This window comes from Oncorhynchus nerka, linkage group LG16 (genome assembly GCF_034236695.1).
Source record: "Oncorhynchus nerka isolate Pitt River linkage group LG16, Oner_Uvic_2.0, whole genome shotgun sequence".
Lineage (NCBI taxonomy): Eukaryota > Metazoa > Chordata > Actinopteri > Salmoniformes > Salmonidae > Oncorhynchus > Oncorhynchus nerka.
In genome coordinates this window covers 20,326,064-20,349,391 of record NC_088411.1, presented here as the reverse complement: position 1 = coordinate 20,349,391, position 23,328 = coordinate 20,326,064, and the positions used below count along the sequence as shown (strand labels likewise).

General features: G+C 42.8%; 1 protein-coding gene across 1 annotated transcript in view; it reads right to left on the bottom strand.

Annotated features, from left to right (window-relative positions):
• The window catches only part of cpped1 (calcineurin-like phosphoesterase domain containing 1), a 34,557-nt gene that overhangs the window by 5,699 nt on the left and 5,530 nt on the right, over positions 1-23,328 (bottom strand). Inside the window, exons 3-4 of the mRNA XM_065002313.1 lie at positions 7,242-7,421; positions 1,563-1,711 (exon numbers count right to left, since the gene is read on the bottom strand). Coding sequence (XP_064858385.1) covers positions 1,563-1,711; positions 7,242-7,421 — 329 coding nt within the window. The remainder of the gene's footprint in view (positions 1-1,562; positions 1,712-7,241; positions 7,422-23,328) is intronic.

The following is a 23,328-nucleotide window of genomic DNA, read 5'->3' as shown; positions in this document are numbered from 1 at the left end:
CATACTTAAGACGCACCTGTCACAGGCGCAACAGGTGCATGTAACGAGACGCACAGGTGCGTCTTCTTAAGTATGTGTCTCCTCTTAATTAGTTTGTGCAGCACTGATGAAGGTGTAAAAGCCTAAATGTATGCTGCTTTTTCTTTAGCACTTTTTAGCACTTTGCACTTTAGCCTTTAGTATTATTTTGAGCATGGATTAAATGAAGTATATTTTTGCATCTTTGCTTCCTTGTTTTTTTCCTCCTTCATGGTTTGTATAGAAGTGTTGAAAGTCATTTAATCCCTACAATCTTCCCTTTTAATTTGGACGTTTTTCAAAGAGGAGTAACTTTCCTCTTCATCTGAGCAATGTAAGCAAAAAAAGCACTTAAACGACTCCTTATAAATGACAACAGAGGTTGAACATACAGTACTGGAGGAGAAATACATTCTGGCTGTCCATGCTGCTTTTAAATCAAATGGCATCATCAGCCATGAATCAAATCTCTGCATTCCTACCATACTAATTATACAAACTGATGAAGGCTGTACTGTACAGAACAGAAGGCTGTCATCGATAATTAAAAAGAGGGACAGGCCCTATACGTAGTCTGAATTTATAATTAACACCAGAATATGTATGAACAAGTGTACGGAAGAGAGAGAGAGAGCATATAAGAGGTGATATAGGAGTGTATAATGCAAGGCCCTGTGTCCCAAGTCTTATCATGTTTTGTGAATATTTAACTAGTGTTCTACAGGAAGTAGTGTGACCTGATGGTGTACAAGTACAGTAATTATATTGTCACATTATATAAACTACCACCACCGCGGACAGACGCCCACCCAGACCCTCCCCTATAGGTTCAGGTGTTGCGGCCGGAGTCCGCACCTTTTTTTGGGGGGGGGGGGGGGGGTACTGTCACGTTCTGACCTTAGTTCCTTTGCTATGTCTTTGTTTTAGTTTGGTCAGGGCGTGAGTTGGGGTGGGTAGTCTATGTTCTTTTTTCTATGTTGTGTTTATGTGTTTGGCCTGGTATGGTTCTCAATCAGAGGCAGGTGTCGTTCGTTGTCTATGGTTGAGAATCATACTTTTTTCATACTTTTTTTCCCACCTGTGTTTTGCGGGTGAGTATTTTTCCGGGTCAGTGTTTGTTCCACACGGGACTGTGTCGGTTTTAATTTATTTCTCTTGTTCCTTTTGTTTTCTGTGTCCAGTGATATTTCATTAAAGTATATCATGAACACATACCACTCTGCACTTTGGTCCTCCTCTCCTTCCACCGAAGACAACCGTTACAGGAGTGGTGTAAAGCTCACCGCCATTGGACTCTGGAGCAGTAGAAACGCATTCTCTGGAGTGATGAATCACGACCTCTACCCCATCGAACACTTTTGGGATGAATACCGATCAGTGCCCGACCTCAGTAATGATCTTGTGGCTGAATGTAGCAAGTCCCAACAGAAATGTTCTAACATCTAGTGGAAAGCCTTACCAGACATCAATGCATGAAGTTAAAATATGTTTTTAGTGGAAGTTAGGATTCTCTCCTAAATAAAGTTTAAATCAAGTTAAATTACAAAAATGAAAGGCTTGTTTGGGAGTGATCCCAAGCCCCTGGGAGGCCTTCTGCAGCTGGCCCTCTAACCAGGCCTCCTGGACGTCTCTCCGGTCCGGGCAGGCTGACACACCAAAGAACAGCTGGGTTGGGATTACAGTACAGGTTAATGTTATTTAGATAATGTCGTTATCAAGCTGTAGACAGAACATTTCAGACATGGAATGCAGAGCAATGTTCTTCACAGAAAAAAACGAATAAAAAACATTGAAACTTTTACTACAAAACAAACATAAGAGGATGAAAAAAAATAAAGAATAACAATAAAAACTGAACGACTAAAAAGCACACTAAGATCTCTTTAAATTTCCACAGTTTTGGCCCCTTTAGGTTCTCTGGCAGGCTATTCCAGAGGCTGGGGGCATAGTAACTAAAGGCTGCCTCTCCATGCCTCTTGGTCCCAGGCTTTGGGATTGTTAAAAGGATGAGTCTCTCTGTATCAGGGTAGCCTAGTGGTTAGAGCGTTGGACTAGCAACCGAAAGGTTGGTTAAATAAAGGTATAAAAATAAAAAAAATAAAAAAATCAGCCTGAGAGAGAATCAAAATCAAAATCAAATCAAATCAAATTTATTTATATAGCCCTTCGTACATCAGCTGATATCTCAAAGTGCTGTACAGAAACCCAGCCTAAAACCCCAAACAGCAAACAATGCAGGTGTAAAAGCACGGTGGCTAGGAAAAACTCCCTAGAAAGGCCAAAACCTAGGAAGAAACCTAGAGAGGAACCAGGCTATGTGGGGTGGCCAGTCCTCTTCTGGCTGTGCCGGGTAGAGATTATAACAGAACATGACCAAGATGTTCAAATGTTCATAAATGACCAGCATGGTCGAATAATAATAAGGCAGAACAGTTGAAACTGGAGCAGCAGCACAGTCAGGTGGACTGGGGACAGCAAGGAGTCATCATGTCAGGTAGTCCTGGGGCACGGTCCTAGGGCTCAGGTCCTCCGAGAGAGAGAAAGAAAGAGAGAATTAGAGAGAGCATATGTGGGGTGGCCAGTCCTCTTCTGGCTGTGCCGGGTGGAGATTATAACAGAACGTGGCCAAGATGTTCAAATGTTCATAAATGACCAGCATGGTTGAATAATAGTAAGGCAGAACAGTTGAAACTGGAGCAGCAGCATGGCCAGGTGGACTGGGGACAGCAAGGAGTCATCATGTCAGGTAGTCCTGGGACATGGTCCTAGGGCCCAGGCCAGTTGAAACTGGAGCAGCAGCATGGCCAGGTGGACTGGGGACAGCAAGGAGTCATCATGTCAGGTAGTCCTGGGGCATGGTCCTAGGGCTCAGGTCCTCCGAGAGAGAGAAAGAAAGAGAGAAGGAGAGAATTAGAGAACGCACACTTAGATTCACACAGGACACCGAATAGGACAGGAGAAGTACTCCAGATATAACAAACTGACCCTAGCCCCCGACACATAAACTAATGCAGCATAAATACTGGAGGCTGAAACAGGAGGGGTCAGGAGACACTGTGGCCCCATCCGAGGACCCCCCCGGACAGGGCCAAACAGGAAGGATATAACCCCACCCACTTTGCCAAAGCACAGCCCCCACACCACTAGAGGGATATCTTCAACCACCAACTTACCATCCTGAGACAAGGCCGAGTATAGCCCACAAAGATCTCCGCCACGGCACAACCCAAGGGGGGGCGCCAACCCAGACAGGCCGACCACAACAGTGAATCAACCCACCCAGGTGACGCACCCCCAGGGACGGCATGAGAGAGCCCCAGTAAGCCAGTGACTCAGCCCCGTAACAGGGTAGAGGCAGAGAATCCCAGTGGAAAGAGGGGAATCGGCCAGGCAGAGACAGCAAGGGCGGTTCGTTGCTCCAGAGCCTTTCCGTTCACCTTCCCACTCCTGGGCCAGACTACACTCAATCATATGACCCACTGAAGAGATGAGTCTTCAGTAAAGACTTAAAGGTTGAGACCGAGTTTGCGTCTCTGACATGGGTAGGCAGACCGTTCCATAAAAATGGAGCTCTATAGGAGAAAGCCCTGCCTCCAGCTGTTTGCTTAGAAATTTAGGGACAATTAGGAGGCCTGCGTCTTGTGACCGTAGCGTACGTGTAGGTATGTACGGCAGGAGGTAGGAGCAAGCCCATGTAATGCTTTGTAGGTTAGCAGTAAAACCTTGAAATCAGCCCTTGCTTTGACAGGAAGCCAGTGTAGAGAGGCTAGCACTGGAGTAATATGATCAAATTTTTTGGTTCTAGTCAGGATTCTAGCAGCCGTATTCAGCACTAACTGAAGTTTATTTAGTGCTTTATCCGGGTAGCCGGAAAATAGAGCATTGCAGTAGTCTAACCTAGAAGTGACAAACGCATGGATTAATTTTTCTGCATCATTTTTGGACAGAAAGTTTCTGATTTTTGCAATGTTACGTAGATGGAAAAAAGCTGTCCTCGAAATGGTCTTGATATGTTCTTCAAAAGAGAGATCAGGGTCCAGAGTAACGCCGAGGTCCTTCACAGTTTTATTTGAGACGACTGTACAACCATTAAGATTAATTGTCAGATTCAACAGAAGATCTCTTTGTTTCTTGGGACCTAGAACAAGCATCTCTGTTTTGTCCGAGTTTAATAGTAGAAAGTTTGCAGCCATCCACTTCCTTATGTCTGAAACACATGCTTCTAGCGAGGGCAATTTTGGGGCTTCACCATGTTTCATTGAAATGTACAGCTGTGTGTCATCCGCATAGCAGTGAAAGTTAACATTATGTTTTCGAATAACATCCCCAAGAGGTAAAATATATAGTGAAAACAATAGTGGTCCTAAAACAGAACCTTGAGGAACACCGAAATTTACAGTTGATTTGTCAGAGGACAAACCATTCACAGAGACAAACTGATATCTTTCCGACAGATAAGATCTAAACCAGGCCAGAACATGTCCGTGTAGACCAATTTGGGTTTCCAATCTCTCCAAAAGAATGTGGTGATCGATGGTATCAAAAGCAGCACTAAGGTCTAGGAGCACGAGGACAGATGCAGAGCCTCAGTCCGTTGCCATTAAAATGTCATTTACCACCTTCACAAGTGCCGTCTCAGTGCTATGATGGGGTCTAAAACCAGACTGAAGCATTTCGTATACATTGTTTGTCTTCAGGAAGGCAGTGAGTTGCTGCGCAACAGCCTTCTCTAAAATTTTTGAGAGGAATGGAAGATTCGATATAGGCCGATAGTTTTTTATATTTTCTGGGTCAAGGTTTGGCTTTTTCAAGAGAGGCTTTATTACTGCCACTTTTAGTGAGTTTGGTACACATCCAGTGGATAGAGAGCCGTTTATTATGTTCAACATAGGAGGGCCAAGCACAGGAAGCAGCTCTTTCAGTAGTTTAGTTGGAATAGGGTCCAGTATGCAGCTTGAAGGTTTAGAGGCCATGATTATTTTCATCATTGTGTCAAGAGATATAATACTAAAAGACTTGAGCGTCTCTCTTGATCCTAGGTCCTGGCAGAGTTGTGCAGACTCAGGACAACTGAGGTTTGGAGGAATACGCAGGTTTAAAGAGGAGTCCATAATTTGCTTTCTAATAATCATAATCTTTTCCTCAAAGAAGTTCATGAATTTATCACTGCTAAAGTGAAAGTCATCCTCTCTTGGGGAATGCTGCTTTTTAGTTAGCTTTGCGACAGTATCAAAAAGGAATTTCGGATTGTTCTTATTTTCCTCAATTAAGTTGGAAAAATAGGATGATCGAGCAGCAGTAAGGGCTCTTCGGTACTGCACGGTACCGTCCTTCCAAGCTAGTCGGAAGACTTCCAGTTTGGTGTGGCGCCATTTCCGTTCCAATTTTCTGGAAGCTTGCTTCAGAGCTCGGGTATTTTCTGTGTACCAGGGAGCTAGTTTCTTATGAGACATTTTTTTAGTTTTTAGGGGTGCAACTGCATCTAGGGTATTGCGCAAGGTTAAATTGAGATACTCAGTTAGGTGGTTAACGGATTTTTGTCCTCTGGCGTCCTTGGGTAGGCAGAGGGAGTCTGGAAGGGCATCAAGGAATCTTTGTGTTGTCTGTGAATTTATAGCACGACTTTTGATGCTCCTTGGTTGGGGTCTGAGCAGATTATTTGTTGCAATTGCAAACGTAATAAAATGGTGGTCCGATAGTCCAGGATTATGAGGAAAACATTAAGATCCACAACATTTATTCCATGGGACAAAACTAGGTCCAGCGTATGACTGTGACAGTGAGTGGGTCCAGAGACATGTTGGACAAAACCCACTGAGTCGATGATGGCTCCGAAAGCCTTTTGGAGTGGGTCTGTGGACTTTTCCATGTGAATATTAAAGTCACCAAAGATTAGAATATTATCTGCAATGACTACAAGGTCCGATAGGAATTCAGGGAACTCAGTGAGAAATGCTGTATATGGCCCAGGAGGCCTGTAAACAGTAGCTATAAAAAGTGATTGAGTAGGTTGCATAGATTTCATGACTAGAAGCTCAAAAGACGAAAACGTCATTTTTTTTTTGTAAATTGAAATTTGCTATCGTAAATGTTAGCAACACCTCCGCCTTTGCGGGATGCACGGGGATATGGTCACTAGTGTAGCCAGGAGGTGAGGCCTCATTTAACACAGTAAATTCATCAGGCTTAAGCCATGTTTCAGTCAGGCCAATCACATCAAGATTATGATCAGTGATTAGTTCATTGACTATAATTGCCTTTGAAGTAAGGGATCTAACATTAAGTAGCCCTATTTTGAGAAGTGAGGTATCATGATCTCTTTCAGTAATGACAGGAATGGAGGTGGTCTTTATCCTAGTGAGATTGCTAAGGCGAACACCGCCATGTTTAGTTTTGCCCAACCTAGGTCGAGGCACAGACACGGTCTCAATGGTGATAGCTGAGCTGACTACACTGACTATGCTAGTGGCAGACTCCACTATGCTGGCAGGCTGGCTAATAGCCTGCTGCCCGGCCTGCACCCTATTTCATTGTGGAGCTAGAGGAGTTAGAGCCCTGTCTATGTTGGTAGATAAGATGAGAGCACCCCTCCAGCTAGGATGGAGTCCGTCACTCCTCAGCAGGTCAGGCTTGGTCCTGTTTGTGGGTGAGTCCCAGAAAGAGGGCCAATTATCTACAAATTCTATCTTTTGGGAGGGGCAGAAAACAGTTTTCAACCAGCGATTGAGTTGTGAGACTCTGCTGTAGAGCTCATCACTCCCCCTAACTGGGAGGGGGCCAGAGACAATTACTCGATGCCGACACATCTTTCTAGCTGATATGCACGCAGAAGCTATGTTGCGCTTGGTGATCTCTGTTAGAGAAACAGCCGCACAATCGAAATAGAGTTCAGAATCTAAAATGACACCTAGGTTTTTTACCCTTTCAGAGTATCATTTGTGTGACTGTTTTTTGTTACTTGTCATGTGTTGTGTTATTTGTGGACCCCAGGAAGAGTAGCTGCTGCTTCTGCAAAAGCTAATGGGGATCCAAATAAACAAACAAAACAGTAGTAGCCTAATTCACATTGGATTAAAGTGTTAGCTAAGGGGTGGCACTCTGCCCCTGCCATTCATGCTATAGACCAATTGTTTCTATCTGGGTCAAAATTACCAGTGTTTATATAAGGGACTGTAAGGGTTTTGTATAATCTCCTTCTACAGTATGTTTTCATCTCACTCTAGCCACCCACCAAGAAGCTGAAGTAGTCATCTCCCCAGGCGTTGCAGAACTGGGCTACAGTCTCTGGGGTGGGTGTGTTACGCAGGTCATGGTTCTCACTGACAAACACCAGAGGGATGGAGGGGTCTGTACCCCTCAGAGCCACCTTCAAGTCCCGCTCCTGCCCCTCCCGGAACGGGGGCCTGCATGGGGGAGAGAGGACACACTCACTGTTAGGGGTCGGCAAGTGGCGACCTGTGGGCTTGAAATAGCCCAAGCCTGCCTTTTATCCGGCTTGAGAATTGGTGGTATTATTTCTAACTTCCAAGGTTTTTTTCCATTTAAAGTTTCAATGGATATTATGTCCCCCTGCCTGTTCACAACATTCATTACCATCCACATATTAAAAACTGAGAAATTGAACAAAGTGAATATATCTGCTCTGTGAATAAAGTAAGGAGAAAGAGTAAAATAAGTCTATTTATAATTTACAATCAAACAAACCCATCAATGCATAGCAAAGTATTTCTTCCTTCCTTTCTTCCGGGTTTTTATTTTTCCATTTAAGTAATTATTTTACTGCCCTACTTTTGGAGATAAAAAATCCTTAGAAGTTTGGATAGGGTTGGTTTCATAAGACAAGAGCATTTCCGGCAAAAAAAAGCAAGTGACCTTTACCCTCCCTGCTATAATTAAGTGAACCTTTCTATATTCTGACACATACACACACACACACACACACACACACACACACACACACACACGGAAATGGGGAAATTAGGATAGCTCCTTCTGTCATTTAAATCTGGTGCTTGTATTCCCCATTCAAGCAGCTGTGGTGTCTGTACTGTATCAATCCCTGCATGCATTGACTTTATTAACATTTGGGGATCCTCGTGGGGTGGGGAGCCAATCAGCCCATATGTCCTGCAGAAAGGAATGGACGAGCATCTAATTATCTGATGACTGATGTGGAGACCGGAGAGACTAAACCAAATCAGAGAGCCATCTGGACTAATAGTTACAATACACTAACATGATTTAGATGAGAGGAACATTTATCATATAGAGCAACAAAATCAGTCAAGTAGGAAAGAATAACAATCAAATGAGGTACAACGACTGCCAACTGACTGCTGATAGCAGCTGTGAGCAAAGGGACAATACAAGGAGTCTGGTCTGAGGCTTTCAACAATGTGTGTCATTATGTTAAATACAACTGGTAAATAAATGCTCCGGTCCTCTTAAATACATTTTCAAAACAATAATACAATTATAAAAAAGGAGCCCTCACATAAAGACACAGATAGACAAACAGGCTACTGTTGTTAGGTCCCCTACACTACACCATACAAGGCTACTGTTGTTAGATCCACCACACTACACCATAGAAGGTTACTGTTAGGTCCCCTACACTACACCATACAAGGCTACTGTTGTTAGATCCACCACAATACACCATAGAAGGTTACTGTTAGGTCCCCTACACTACACCATACAAGGCTACTGTTGTTAGATCCACCACAATACACCATAGAAGGTTACTGTTGTTAGGTCCCCTACACTACACCATACAAGGCTACTGTTGTTAGGTCCCCTACACTACACCATACAAGGCTACTGTTGTTAGGTCCCCTACACTACACCATAGAAGGTTACTGTTGTTAGGTCCCCTACACTACACCATACAAGGCTACTGTTGTTAGGTCCCCTACACTACACCATAGAAGGTTACTGTTGTTAGGTCCCCTACACTACACCATACAAGGCTACTGTTGTTAGGTCCCCTACACTACACCATAGAAGGTTACTGTTGTTAGGTCCCCTACACTACACCATAGAAGGTTACTGTTGTTAGGTCCCCTACACTACACCATACAAGGTTACTGTTGTTAGATCCACCACACTACACCATACAAGGCTACTGTTGTTAGGTCCCCTACACTACACCATACAAGGCTACTGTTGTTAGATCCACCACACTACACCATAGAAGGTTACTGTTGTTAGGTCCCCTACACTACACCATAGAAGGTTACTGTTGTTAGGTCCCCTACACTACACCATACAAGGCTACTGTTGTTAGATTTGCATCCTTTAGTACAAACTCAAAAAAGTTCTGGGACACTGTAAAGTCCATGGAGAATAAGAGCACCTCCTCCCAGCTGCCCACTGCACTGAGGCTAGGAAAGACTGTCACTACCGGTAAATCCAAAATAATTGAGAATTTCAAGAAGCATTTTTCTACGGCTGGCCATGCTTTCTACCTGGCTACCCCTACCCCGGTCAACAGCCCTGCACTCCCCACAGCAACTCGCCCAAACCTCCTCCACTTCTCCTTCATCCAAATCCAGATAGCTGATGTTCTGAAAGAGCTGCAAAATCTGGACCCCTACAAATCAGCCGGGCTAGACAATCTGGACCCTCTCTTTCTAAAATTATCTGCCAAAATTGTTGCAACCCCTATTAGTAGCCTGTTCAACCTCTCTTTCGTATCGTCTGAGATTCCCATAGATTGGAAAGCTGCAGCGGTCATCCCCCTCTTCAAAGGAGGAGACACTCTAGACCCAAACTGCTACAGACCTATAGATATTCTAGCCGGCCTTTGTAAGGTCTTTGAAAGCCAAGTTAACAAACAGATTACTGACCATTTCAAATCTCACCGTACCTTCTCCGCTATGCAATCTGGTTTCAGAGCTGGTCATCGGTGCACCTCAGTCACGCTCAAGGTCCTAAACGATATCATAACCTCCATCGATAAGAGACATTACTGTGCAGCCGTATTCATTGACCTGGCTAAGGCTTTCGGCACTGTCAATCACAACATTCTTATTGGCAGACTCAACAGCCTTGGTTTCTCAAATGACTGCCTCGCTTGGTTCACCAACTACTTCTCAGATAGAGTTCAGTATGTCAAATTGGAGGGCCTGTTGTCTGGACCTCTGGCAGTCTCTATGGGGGTGCCACAGGGTTCAATTCAATTCTCTGTATACATCAATGATGTCGCTCTTGCTGCTGGTGATTCTCTGATCCACCTCTATGCAGACGACACCATTCTGTATACCTCTGGCCCTTCTTTAGACACTGTGTTAAAACTAACCTACAGATGTGCTTCAATGCCATACAACTCTCCTTCCGTGGCCTCCAACTGCTCTTAAATGCAAGTAAAACTAAATGCTCTTCAACCGATCACTGCCCGCACTTGCCCACCCTTCCAGCAATACTACTCTGGATGGTTCTGACTTAGAATATGTGGACAACTACAAATACCTAGGTGTCTGGTTAGACTGTAAACTCTCCTTCCAGACTCACATTAAGCATCTCCAATCCAAAATTAAATCTAGAATCGGCTTCCTATTTCGCAACAAAGCATCATTCACTCATGCTGCCAAACATACTCTCGTAAAACTGAAGATCCTACCGATCCTCGACTTCGGTGATGTAATTTACAAAATAGCCTCCAACACTCTACTCAGCAAACTGGATGCAGTCTATCACAGTGCCATCCATTTTGTCACCAAAGCCCCATATACTACCCACCACTGTGACCTGTATGCTCTCGTTGGCTGGCACTCGCATCATACTCGTCGTCAAACCCACTGACTCCAGGTCATCTACACGTCTCTGCTAGGTAAAGCCCACCCTTCTCTCAGCTCACTGGTCACCATAGCAGCACCCACCTGTAGCATGCGCTCCAGCAGGTATATCTCACTGGTCACCCCCAAAGCCAATTCTTCCTTTGGCCGCCTCTCCTTCCAGTTCTCTGCTGCCAATGACCGGAACGAACTGCAAAAATCTCTGAAGCTGGAGACTCTTACCTCCCTCACTAGCTTTAAACACCAGCTGTCAGAGCAGCTCACAGATCACTGCACCTGTGCATAGCTCATCTGTAAATAGCCCATCCAATCTATCTCATCCCCATACTGTATTTATTTATTTATTTATCTTGCTCCTTTGCACCCCAGTATCTCTACCTGCACATTCATCTTCTGCACATCCTACCATTCCGGCATTTAATATCTATATTGTAATTACTTTGCCACCATGGCCTATTTATTGCCTTACCTCTCTTATCCTACCTCATTTGCACATGCTGTATATAGATTTTTCTTTTGTGCAAGATCAGGTAAACCCAGTATATGTGTGGTCTAAATGAAATAGAGTAGGCTGCCTATGCATGGGTGGAGAATGTCATGGCAGTTATCTTTCCAAGGAAATGTAATTAAATATGATGAGTCTATAGTTTACTACAGTGTTTATAACTAAATAGTGTTAATGGACAGAAGTGGAGGGCGCTCAACCAACGTGAGTTGAGGTGCAATCCAGGGAGATCGTTCAAGACTAAAATCGACATTGAGGACGTTGGGAAATGCCCAACCATAGGGGCAACAGTGAGAGCTACTGCATAAAGTAGGCTTGAGTTTTGCTAGGGCATTGTGGAGGTGGGTGTTGGATGGGGTGGCGGTTGAGCATAATTCCATGACTCTGGATCAAAAGCTTTTGTGTTCAATCCCAGTTGTGGATGGGGATAATTCCATGACGCTGGATCAACAATGATTGTGTTCACCATTCAGAGTGAGTGCCTAAACTTAACCCTTAAGTTCTAAATTTGACGTTTGGAGAAATGGAACGATACAGAGCAGCAGGAGCAACAGGAACACTTAAATTTGACCTTTGGAGAACGTGGATGAACGTCTAACTGCAGGGAGACTGTGGGAACTTGTTAGCGTGTGGTCTCAATTAAATAGAGTAGTCTAGCCTATGCATGGGCGAACAAGCACCTGGCAGTTAAGCACCTGACCAAGGAGCTATTGAAATTAGAAAGTTAAAAAATGTAATGTAATAAGATGTGAGATGAAAATGGACAAACTAAAGGGTGTGCAATATAGAAGTGTAGTCAGTGGTCATTCTGAACCTTGTTTGAGGTCAGTAGGTCACATGACCAAGGAGCTATTGAAATTCAAAAATGTAAATAAATAACTTAAAATAGTGTGAGATGTAAATCGACAAAAAAAAAGGTCTGTGCAATGCGTGCCTATGCCGTCGGGTTAGCTATAACCAGTTTGGAAAGTTTTAGGAGTAATGGTTAAAGAGCTATTGAAATTTGACAAATTTGATTTGTCACTATGTTGACGGTCCCTAACTGCTGTTGGTAGACCTAAGGGAAACTACAGGTGAATATCCAACCTGAATCTGTCTTTACCTCGGTGGTGGGCGTCAGACAGAAATCCAGAGGGTGTGGGCAGGTGCCATATGAAAAGTTGCGTGCTGGAGCAGGATGAATAAATCGGTTCTGTGCAGCTGTAGCTCCAGTCCTGCTACAGTTATACCTCATCAATCTGCATTTGAGACAAGTCAATACCACGGTATCGGTGAGTGATGATGACTAAGATTTTTCACATTAGGGTACTAGGGGGTAACTAGCTGCCCCTAACAACAATGTCTAATTGCTGGCACAAAAAAGTAATGTTTAGGAAAAAAAGTGTATCTGGATGAAGGTCATGCTTTGGTGAATAAACTATAAAGGGACATAAATGGCTATTAAATCCATTTAATCAGTGTTATTTACAAATTCTTAAGTAAGTAATATTTCAAATCTAAGTCTAGTTGTCATATTTTAATTATTTTAATCAAATTTGGGGGAAAAAATGTGTTGCACATGTCACTATTAATATCTGCACTATGAGGAGATTTGATGTCAAGTCCCTCTTTTTAACTCACAGGCACATTCATTTTCTTTGTTGTTTCTTTTCCTTACAATCCATTCTGTACAATTGCACTAAATATATATTTCAATAATGCAAGATTTTAAATCCCAGCAACCTTTAAAATGACAATCAGGAGCAAAAGGTTTTCAATAGTTGTTTTTAATTCATAAAAAAATATATTCATTGCAATATGATATTGGAATGGAATATAACTAATAGCATTAAATAACATTGGAATATAACATTCAATAACAATAAAACATAACTTAACTAATTCAGTGTAACATTGATGTTGCATCTCTTATGCTCTGCTATTGCACAATTCTAATTTGTACCTAGGTCACAAATGAAGCTATCCCCAGTACAATTGGAGCACAACTCATGAGCCCACCTCCTGCATTGCTCACACCTAATCCAGTCCTGTGACTGAAAACCGCTCCTCACAGAAAATACATTCCGCATCACCTTCTTTGGTGGCTGATGTGGCTTGTTGTGCTGCAACAACCTTCTTTGGAGGCTGATGTGGCTTGTTGTGCTGCAACAACCTTCTTTGGTGGCTGATGTGGCTTGCTGTGCTGCAACAACCTTCTTTGGTGGCTGATGTGGCTTGTTGTGCTGCAACAACCTTCTTTGGTGGCTGATGTGGCTTGTTGTGCTGCAACAACCTTCTTTGGAGGCTGATGTGGCTTGTTGTGCTCCAACAACCTTCTTTGGTGGCTGATGTGGCTTGTTGTGCTGCAACAACCTTCTTTGGTGGCTGATGTGGCTTGTTGTGCTGCAACAACCTTCTTTGGTGGCTGATGTGGCTTGCTGTGCTGCAACAACCTTCTTTGGTGGCTGATGTGGCTTGTTGTGCTGCAACAACCTTCTTTGGTGGCTGATGTGGCTTGTTGTGCTGCAACAACCTTCTTTGGAGGCTGATGTGGCTTGTTGTGCTCCAACAACCTTCTTTGGTGGCTGATGTGGCTTGTTGTGCTGCAACAACCTTCTTTGGTGGCTGATGTGGCTTGTTGTGCTGCAACAACCTTCTTTGGTGGCTGATGTGGCTTGTTGTGCTGCAACAACCTTCTTTGGTGGCTGATGTGGCTTGTTGTGCTGCAACAACCTTCTTTGAGACAACTTTTATTTGAAGAACCTGCACCATTTTCTTTCTCTCTCTCTTCTTGTTGATGTTCGGAACGCAGAATTGAGACTGAGCGGGGGAGGTGTTCAGAGATTGTTATTTTATGTACACCATTTATTTTCCTTTTATGTGAACGCAGCTGTAATTACTATCCACTTTTACCCAGCGATGACTTGCACTAAAGTTCGATTACTGTTCGATGACGATGACTAGCACCTTAAATCTATTGACATGGAACTGCCATGGTCTAGGCCATGCAATAAAACAGAAAAAGATACTATGTGCTCTAAAAAAGGAAAAAGCAGACATCACGCTATTACAAGAGACACACCTCTGTAATGCTGAACATGCCAAACTCCGTAGAGCTTGGATGGGACAGGTGTATTTCTCATCTTTCAAATCAAACTGTAGAGGTACAGCCATACTTATCCATACGAATGTTCCATTCATAATTGACAAATACATATCTGATCCGGAGGGGAGATTTATTTTGATAACTGGGTCACTGTATGGACAACCAATTACTATCTTAAACATATACGCCCCTAACACAGATACTCCTGCTTTCATGTAAAAAATGATAACCCTGTTCAATGATCATTTTGTTTCCTTTGGCGTGGTGGCCAGAGATTTTAATTGTACGCTTAACCCAACCCTAGACAAATCATCTCAAATCCACACCACAAATCCTAGATCTGCAAAGATGTTGAACTCTCTTACTAAAGAGATGGGACTGATAGATATCTGGAGAGAGACTAATAGCTCATCTATGGACTATACATACTACTCTAATGTTCATAACAGCTACACCCGTATAGATTACATTTTTATCCCAAAGAGTTTCATTAATTCAGCCACGTGTACAATCGGACCCATAGCACTTTCAGATCACGCCTTTGTCCACCTCCGCTTGGACCTCTGCAAAAACATCCCGAGATCAAAGAGCTGGCATTTCAACACCTCCATGTTATCAAACGAAGCGTTCCATACATTGGTAACTACATGGATAGACAACTACACACAAGACAACAAAGATTCTCCTGTTTCTCCGGCCACAATGTGGGACGCTGCTAAAGCCACACTAAGAGGTCATCTAATCGCATATGCTTCCTCTAAGAAAAAGCAATGGAAGCACACAGGCTAGATCTTGAGAGAGAGCTAGAAAGCTGTGAAAGAATACATAAACAATCCCCAGACAGCACCTCCTGGAGTCATCTTAAAGCAGCCAAAGTCAAACTGAATTTGGACTATACTCGGGAGATTAAAAAAAATAAGTTTTCTTTACTAAACAGAAATACCATGAGTATAGCAATAGGCCCAGTAGATTGCTTGCTTACCAATTAAAAAAAGAGCAGTCAGAGCGTACAATCATGGCTATCCGAACAGCAGAGGACGAGGTCACATATGACCCAAAAAATATCAATTGAACTTTTCATGATTTTTACTGCAAACTATATACCTCTGAGAGAAAACACACGGAGACAGAACTCCACTCCTTTCTAGAGGGAATCTCACTACCTAAACAATCAGATACTGACCAAGAAGATCTCAACTCCCCCTTCACTCCTGAGGAGATCCTGGAGGCAATTACCTCCATGCCACCTAACAAGTCCCCAGGCCCAGATGGATTCCCCAGAGAGTTCTACAAAGCTTTTTGGCCCCAGCTCAGCCCTATTTTCATGCCAATGCTGGATGATTTTTGCAAAAATGGAGTTCTCCCAGACTCAATGCACACAGCTTGCATTACAGTGTTGCTCAAAAAAGACAAGGACCCTCTATCCTGCTCGTCCTTTCGGCCCATAAGCTTGTTGGATTACGACTACAAAATAATTACCAAATTGCTCGCCAAAAGACTAAACACTCTTCTTCCCAAAATAATAAAAGCAGACCAAACTGGATTTATTAGAGACATATACTCTTCTGATAACATTCACCGTCTTTTTGATATTATTGATCAAGTAAACGCACAGAAGACCCCTGTCCTGCTGGCTTCACTGGATGCTGAGAAGGCGTTCGACAGGATGGAGTGGAGCTTTCTGTTCTCAGTCTTAGAAAAGTTCAATATGGGCCTAAACTATATTAAATTGATCAAATCACTATACTCTCATCCAAATGCCATGGTGACTACAAACAGACTGAATCCTGACAGATTCGCTTTGGGACGGGGCACAAGACAAGGGTGCTCGCTGTCCCTCCTGCTCTACTTGTTGGGGACGGAGCTGCTGGCAGAGTTGATAAGGAGCAATCCAAGTATTACGGGTGTTTCTGCAGGCGGCCTGCAGCACAAGATTTCGCTTTACGCGGATTATGTCTTGCTCTACATCCAACCCTGAGAAATCCCTCCCTCCCATTTGAGACACAATTGCTCAGTATGGCAAGTTTTCAGGTTATAAGATACATTTGAACAAATCCACTATCTGTCCTCTCAATATTACACTCACCAGCTCTATGAAGACATTCCAATGGAAGACACAGGTCTGAATAGCCTTTTCAAGGAAAACTATCTTTCCCTCCTGGATCGAATCAAGAACGATCTCCAAACCTGGATCTCCCTCCCAATTAGCTTAGTAGGAAGAATTAATGTCATCCGAATGAACATCCTCCCTAGACTGAACTATTTATTTCAGATGCTCCCATGCTATCTCCCAGTTTCCTTTTTCAAAACAACTAACCAAAGCATCACCAAATTTATATGGGGCAATGAAAAACCTAGGATCAGGGTCTCCACTCTATCGAAACCTGAATCTAAGGGTGGTCTTGCCCTTCCCTCCCTTCAATTGTACTACTGGTCTGCCCAAATCCGCAACATGCTAACATGGATCACAAACAGACAAGAGTCAACATGGATTCAGATAGAAGCCTAATCCTGTTGTTCATTGCCACTAAGATCAATTTTATTCATTAATAACTTTAGTGAAGTGGGCAACATAGCCAAAACCTTTGTGATTTACAGCACCCTACTAGCGTGGAGGGACTGTAAGAAATACCAGGGCATTTCCTCCCAAATATGTTCTCACTCGCCCATAGTAGGCAACCCAGACTTGCCAAAAGTCCTGAAGGATGCCAGCTTTAATCTTTGGCATACTCTAGGAATCAAGACCTTTTCAGACCTATTTCCTCAGAAAACCACTACACTGAAATCCTTTCAAGAGCTCTGCAGTGAATTCAATGTGCCAAGATCCCATTAAAAAAAATATATATCTTCAAATTAGTCATGTCATTTCTTAATTTACTTCCAAGAGGAGGTTTAGAACTCAGTTGAATGAAGTTGAAACCCTTCTTGTCACAGCACAATCCATTAAAGGCAAAATATCTTGTATCTCTAGACTCCTTTCTGAGAAAGGAGGCTCCTCCTTTACTCCTTTGAAAATAATCTGGGAAAAGGACCTTGGTCTGACTATCAGTGATGAGTTATGGGCGGAGGTTTGCGACAGGGTATACTGCTCCTCTACTAATGTAAAAATGAAAGAATCTAATTACACATTTTTGTACAAATTTTATTACACTCCTTTGAGACTCCATAGAATGAAAACGGACATCTCTCCTAACTGTAAAATATGTACCTCTGAAAGTGAAACCTATATGCATGTATTTTGGAACTGTAGAAAGATTGCCAGATGTTGGCAATCTATACATACTGCTGCACAGAAAATACTAGATGTACAGTTTGATATGACCCCGTGTATCTATCTTCTTCATGCCCAGCAGGACTTTGTTCTTGATCCTGACAGAGAAAATGTGCTTATGACTATTACATACTTTGCTAAGAAATGTATTATTCTATTGTGGGCCTCTAATACCCCTATTGTGGGCCTCTAATACCCCTCCTACATTTAAAATGTGGATTGACCAGATTGTTGACTTTCTCCCTCTTGAAAAGCTCACTTATGACCTCCACAAGTTTGATAGACTCTGGTCTCCACTACTCAACTATATTTCAAATTGGACAGAGTGAATGGGGTGATTAGGGAAATGAGCAGATACATGTTGTGTAAGGTGCTGTAAAATCTAAAAACAAATTATTTGCTCATCGTCTCAGCTAAGGCTGGAAATAGCTAATAAGAACCTTGCTAGTGCTGCTGCAAGTTTAATATTGTTTTTAAAAATAATTATATATATATACATATATATATTTAATTTTTAATTTTTATTATTGTTTTTTTTTAAATAATATATTATTATTTTGTATTTCTATCTTTTAAAAGTCTGTCACATCTGTGAATGTGGAATGTGTTTTGTTGGTTGATTGAAAAACAAGAAAACTTCATTTAATAAAACTTTAAATTGAAAAAAATAAAAATAAACAACAAAAATAATACATCGGTGTTAGTACAATAAACACTTTCTACCAAGTACATGCTGCTTCTGCAAAGTTGCAAAGATAACTTTTTCTTACCGGCAATGGGCCACTCTATAACCTCAGCGGACACGAAGTCTGCTTCTGTGAAGATGTCCTTCTCCAAAGGCTACATCCCACTGGCCCGGAAGCCCCCCACTATTCTCTCTCTACACTGGCCAACTTGTTATAGGCCTTCGCGAAGAGGCCAGACATTTGGTATATACCTATCGTTTTCCCAGGATGAGTCGTCATACACTGCTGCCCTGTTGTAAAAGGCCTTCAGACCCTTGAAGACGTTACGGTCTAACGGCTGCATCTTGTGGCTGCAGTGGGGTGGCAGATTGATGAGAATCACACCCTGGCTTCTTGCCGTCAGAATAGCCTCCAGGGTCTAATGGGAGTGGTGCCCATCAGGGATAAGGATGTGGGGTTCCTCAGGGATGCAATCAAAACTATGGGTGAAGTGGTGGAGCCGGACGACAAAGATGGTCCTGTCGACCCAGCCTAAGTCACTCACCCTTCCAACGGACCCTGGAGGTGCTCCAACCAGCAGCTGTTCTTTCATCCTCTTCCGGGGGAAGATGAAGAGGGGCGGTACGTACTGCCCCGCTGCACTGATAGCACAAATTACTGTCACTGTGAAGCCCCTCTCTATTCTGGTCATCCGTGCAATCTGTTTTTCTCCCTGGGTGGCCACCACAGGCAATGGTTTCTGGACACTTTGTATTCCCATCTCATCCATGTTCCCAATCCTCATTGGCGAAATGTCCCTGACGCTGTTTAAAATGTCCTCATAGGCCGTAAAAAACTGGTCAACCTTAAGCTCATTAAAGCCCACGGCCCTCAGAAGACCGGTTGCTTTACAGTACTCGAACTGATAGTTGAGAGTTGTGCTTCATGAAGCCACTGCACCAATCGAGCCCTGCATACCCCGTTCCTTTGCTGAACCTGTGCTTGATTCCCAACCTCTCTGTCAGATGGAAGGCGAGTCTTCTCACATCCCATGATGTTAGGCCAAATAGGGCTCTTTCCATTTGTTGAATGTGGTTGACAAGGTCACTTTCATGCGTGGAAGAGAAGGCTGGCACCCCACCCATTTGGCCGGGGCTTTTCTCCTCCTTTCCTCTGTGGTGCTGTAGGGTTCTTGGTGGAATGTTGAGCACCCTGGCAGCCCCCGGGCATGTTGTATCACCTCAGAGCCATAGCTTCCACAGTCTGTTTTCTTCTTGTATGGTCTCAACTGCAAATAAAAACATGAAATTATTTTAGGAATTGTAAGGAACTGACGCCCCAAGGGGCCAGTTACCCCCTAGAAGAGGGGGGCGAGTTGCTCCCAACACACTCATCCAACATATTACTACTTCACTCAAAAATGATCTACATTTTTCTGGCTAAACAAGTTGATTATTTATCTTAAGGCTTCCCTACTTGTATAGTTTACAATTGGCTCATTCATCCCCCTCCTCTCCCCTGTAACTATTCCCCAGGTCGTTGCTGCAAATGAGAACGTGTTCTCAGTCAACTTACCTGGTAAAATAACAAATAAAACAAATTAAAGAATATATATACAGATGAAGTAGGAAGTTTACATACACCTTAGCCAAATACATTTAAACTCAGTTTTTCACAATTCCTGACTTTTAATCCGAGTAAACATTCCCTGTCTTAGGTCAGTTAGGATCACCACTTTATTTTAAGACTGTGAAATAATAGTAGAGAGAATAATAGTAGAGAGAATGATTTGTTTCAGCTTCACATTCCCAGTGGGTCAGAAGTTTACATACACAATTAGTATTTGATAGAATTGCATTTAAATTGTTTAACTTGGGCCAAACGTTTCAGGTAGCCTTCCACAAGCTTCCCACAATAAGTTGAGTGAATTTTGGCCCATTCCTCCTGACAGAGCTGGTGTACCTGACTCAGGTTTGTAGGCCTCTTTGCTCGCACACGTTTTTTTCACTTCTTCCCACAAATTTTCTATAGGATTGAGGTCAGGGTATGTGATGGCCACGCCAATACCTCAACTTTGTTGTCCTTAAGCCATTTTGTCACAACTTTGGAAGTATGTTTGGGGTCATTGTCCATTTGGAAGACCCATTTGCGACCAAGCTTTAACTTCCTGACTGATGTCTTGAGATGTTGCTTCAATATATCCACGTTATTTTCCTCCCTCATAATGCCATATATTTTGTGAAGTGCAGTCCCTCTGGCAGCAATGCATCACAACATGATGCCGCCACCCCCATGCTTCACGGTTGGAATGGTATTCTTCAGCTTGCAAGCCTCCCCCTTTTTCCTCCAAACATAATGATGGTCATTATGGCCAAACAGTTCTATTTTTGTTTCATAAGACCAGAGGACATTTCTCCCAAAATTACAATCCTTGTCCCCATGTGCAGTTGTAAACGGTAGTCTGGGTTTTTTCTGGCGATTTTGGAGCAGTGGCTTCATCCTTGCTGAGCGGCCTTTCAGGTTATGTCGATATAGGACTCGTTTTTACTGTGGATATAGATACCTGTTGTACCTGTTTCCTCCAGCATCTTCACAAGGTCCTTTGCTGTTGTTCGGGGATTGATTTGCACTTTTCGCACCACAGTACGTTCATCTCTAGGAGACAGCGTCTCCTTCCTGAGCGGTATGACGGCTGCGTGGTCCCATGGTGTTTATACTTGCATACTATTCTTTGTACAGAAAAACGTGGTACCTTCGGGAGTTTTGAAATTGCTCCCAAGGATGTACCAGACATATGGAGGTCAACAATTGTTTTTCTGAGGTCTAGGCTGATTTCTTTTGATTTTCCCAAGATGTCAAGCAAAGAGGCACTGAGTGTGAAGGAAGGCCTTGAAATACATCCACAGGTACACCTCCAATTGACTCAGATGATGTCAATTAGCCTATCAGAAGCTTCTAAAGCCATGACATAATTTTCTGGAATTTTCCAAGCTGTTTAAAGGCACAATCAACTTAGTGTATGTTAACTTCTGACCCACTGGAATTGTGATAGAGTGAATGTTAAGTGAAATAATATGTCTGTAAACAATTGTTGTAAAAATTACTTGTGTCATGCACAAAGTAGATGTCCTAACCAACTTGCCAAAACTATAGTTTGTTTATAAGAAATTTGTGGAGTGGTTAAAAATATATATAAAATATATATAAAAAATTGATCAACTTACCACAAAATTATTTTGTAGAAATATATCCAAAAGTTGTGATGCCAAAGATGACATTTTTGGTTGAGCAAGAGCAGTGGCAGCCAGGGAAAGTGTTGGGGAAATAATTTGGTGACATCTTGTGGTCTTAATGTGAATTACAGGAGGGGGGGGGGGGCAGCTACCCCAGGGGGCTAGTTACCCCCCTAGTACCCTAAAATGTGAAATGATGACTCATTTTTTCAATTTCCACTGCAAATTTGACAAAAACATATTTAGGTTCACTTGAAGAACAGTGCCGATGCAAAGATGGGTAACAGGATGACACTTTGTGTTGTTTTAGTGCCATCATTCTGTTACCAAACTTTGCATTCTGCACTGTTCTAAAAAAATGAATGTGTAATACATTTTAAAGTGAAATATCAGAGTCTCAGCATTATTACCATGAAATTGCCCAACACGTCAATTGAGATTCATGAACCATGGCGAGCTGTGATTTCTGTAGAGACAACCCCATTAAGGCATTGACAGCAACTGTAACCTAGAACCACATGTCTAGCTGTGATGCTGATTTCATTCACCCATTGATTTCTGATATTAAAGTTATGATGTATGTGGACAAAAGGAAGAGTAGCTGCTGCTTTTGCAGCGGCTAATGCGGATCCTAATAAATACCCCTAAATACCAAATATTGCAACGCTAGCTTCTATGAGGCCACTAGCTTCTATGATGGTATCATTTTATTTAGACAGCGAAAGGCACACTTTAATAGGCTGAGCTGAGCTCAGAGAATATCTGAGAAAGAAAGGATTTTGACAGGTCTGGATAAACACATTCCGACAGGACTCTGTTGAGAAAACGATAGTCCTGTACTGTATACCACATCGTAGGCTCAAGCATTTAGGAGATTGGTTCTCCAGCTGCTCGTCCTTCAGTCAAGCCAAATACTGTATATAACCTATGTATCCATATTCATCAGACTGCATACTGTGCTTAACTTCATGTGCGTACAACCTTGTCCTTGAGAAAAAGTACAAAAATATGCATCACAATTAGTCTAAAAGATAAAAACGATATAAAAATAAATACATAATAGGCAATTCACAAGAGCTATAACAAAACAAGGGCACAGGCAGTATTACAAAGTATTGTATTGACTTCACTATGCATCAACTGAGCCAGCCAGTACATTCTGACACAGATGTACCAGAGAGAGTTAGTTCTAACTCTTCTCTGTAGGGGTCCCCCCCTACATAGTCTCCTCTCTCCTCCTCTCCTTTCCTCTCCACTGTCCCCAAACCCCTCATAAACCCATTAGAAGCTCTTCCCATTGGACGTCCCCATCAGCAAAACACACACACACACACACACACACACACACACACACACACACACACACACTGTGCTGTGCACACACACAGAGCCTGATTTCCCCACTCTTTCTCCTGTCCAAATTATGCGCTGCTGCTGCTCAATTCCACAGAGTCCCACTTTATCTGCCATCAACTACAATTAGAAGGCTTCCGCATGGGTGGAGGGGGACTGTATGGCTCAGTTGGTATAGCGTGGTGCTTGCATCACCAGGATTGTGGGTTCAATTCCCGGGGCCACCCATACATAAAATGTATGCACACATGACTGGATAAATGCATCTGCTAAATGGCATTCAGCATATTATTATATTCTATACTACTGGGAGTCAGAGACTAACCTCACTCTTCCCTTCCCCCATTCATGTGCTCTTCTGTCGTCCCCTAACCAACCGCTGAAGTCCTTTGTAGTGCTCAT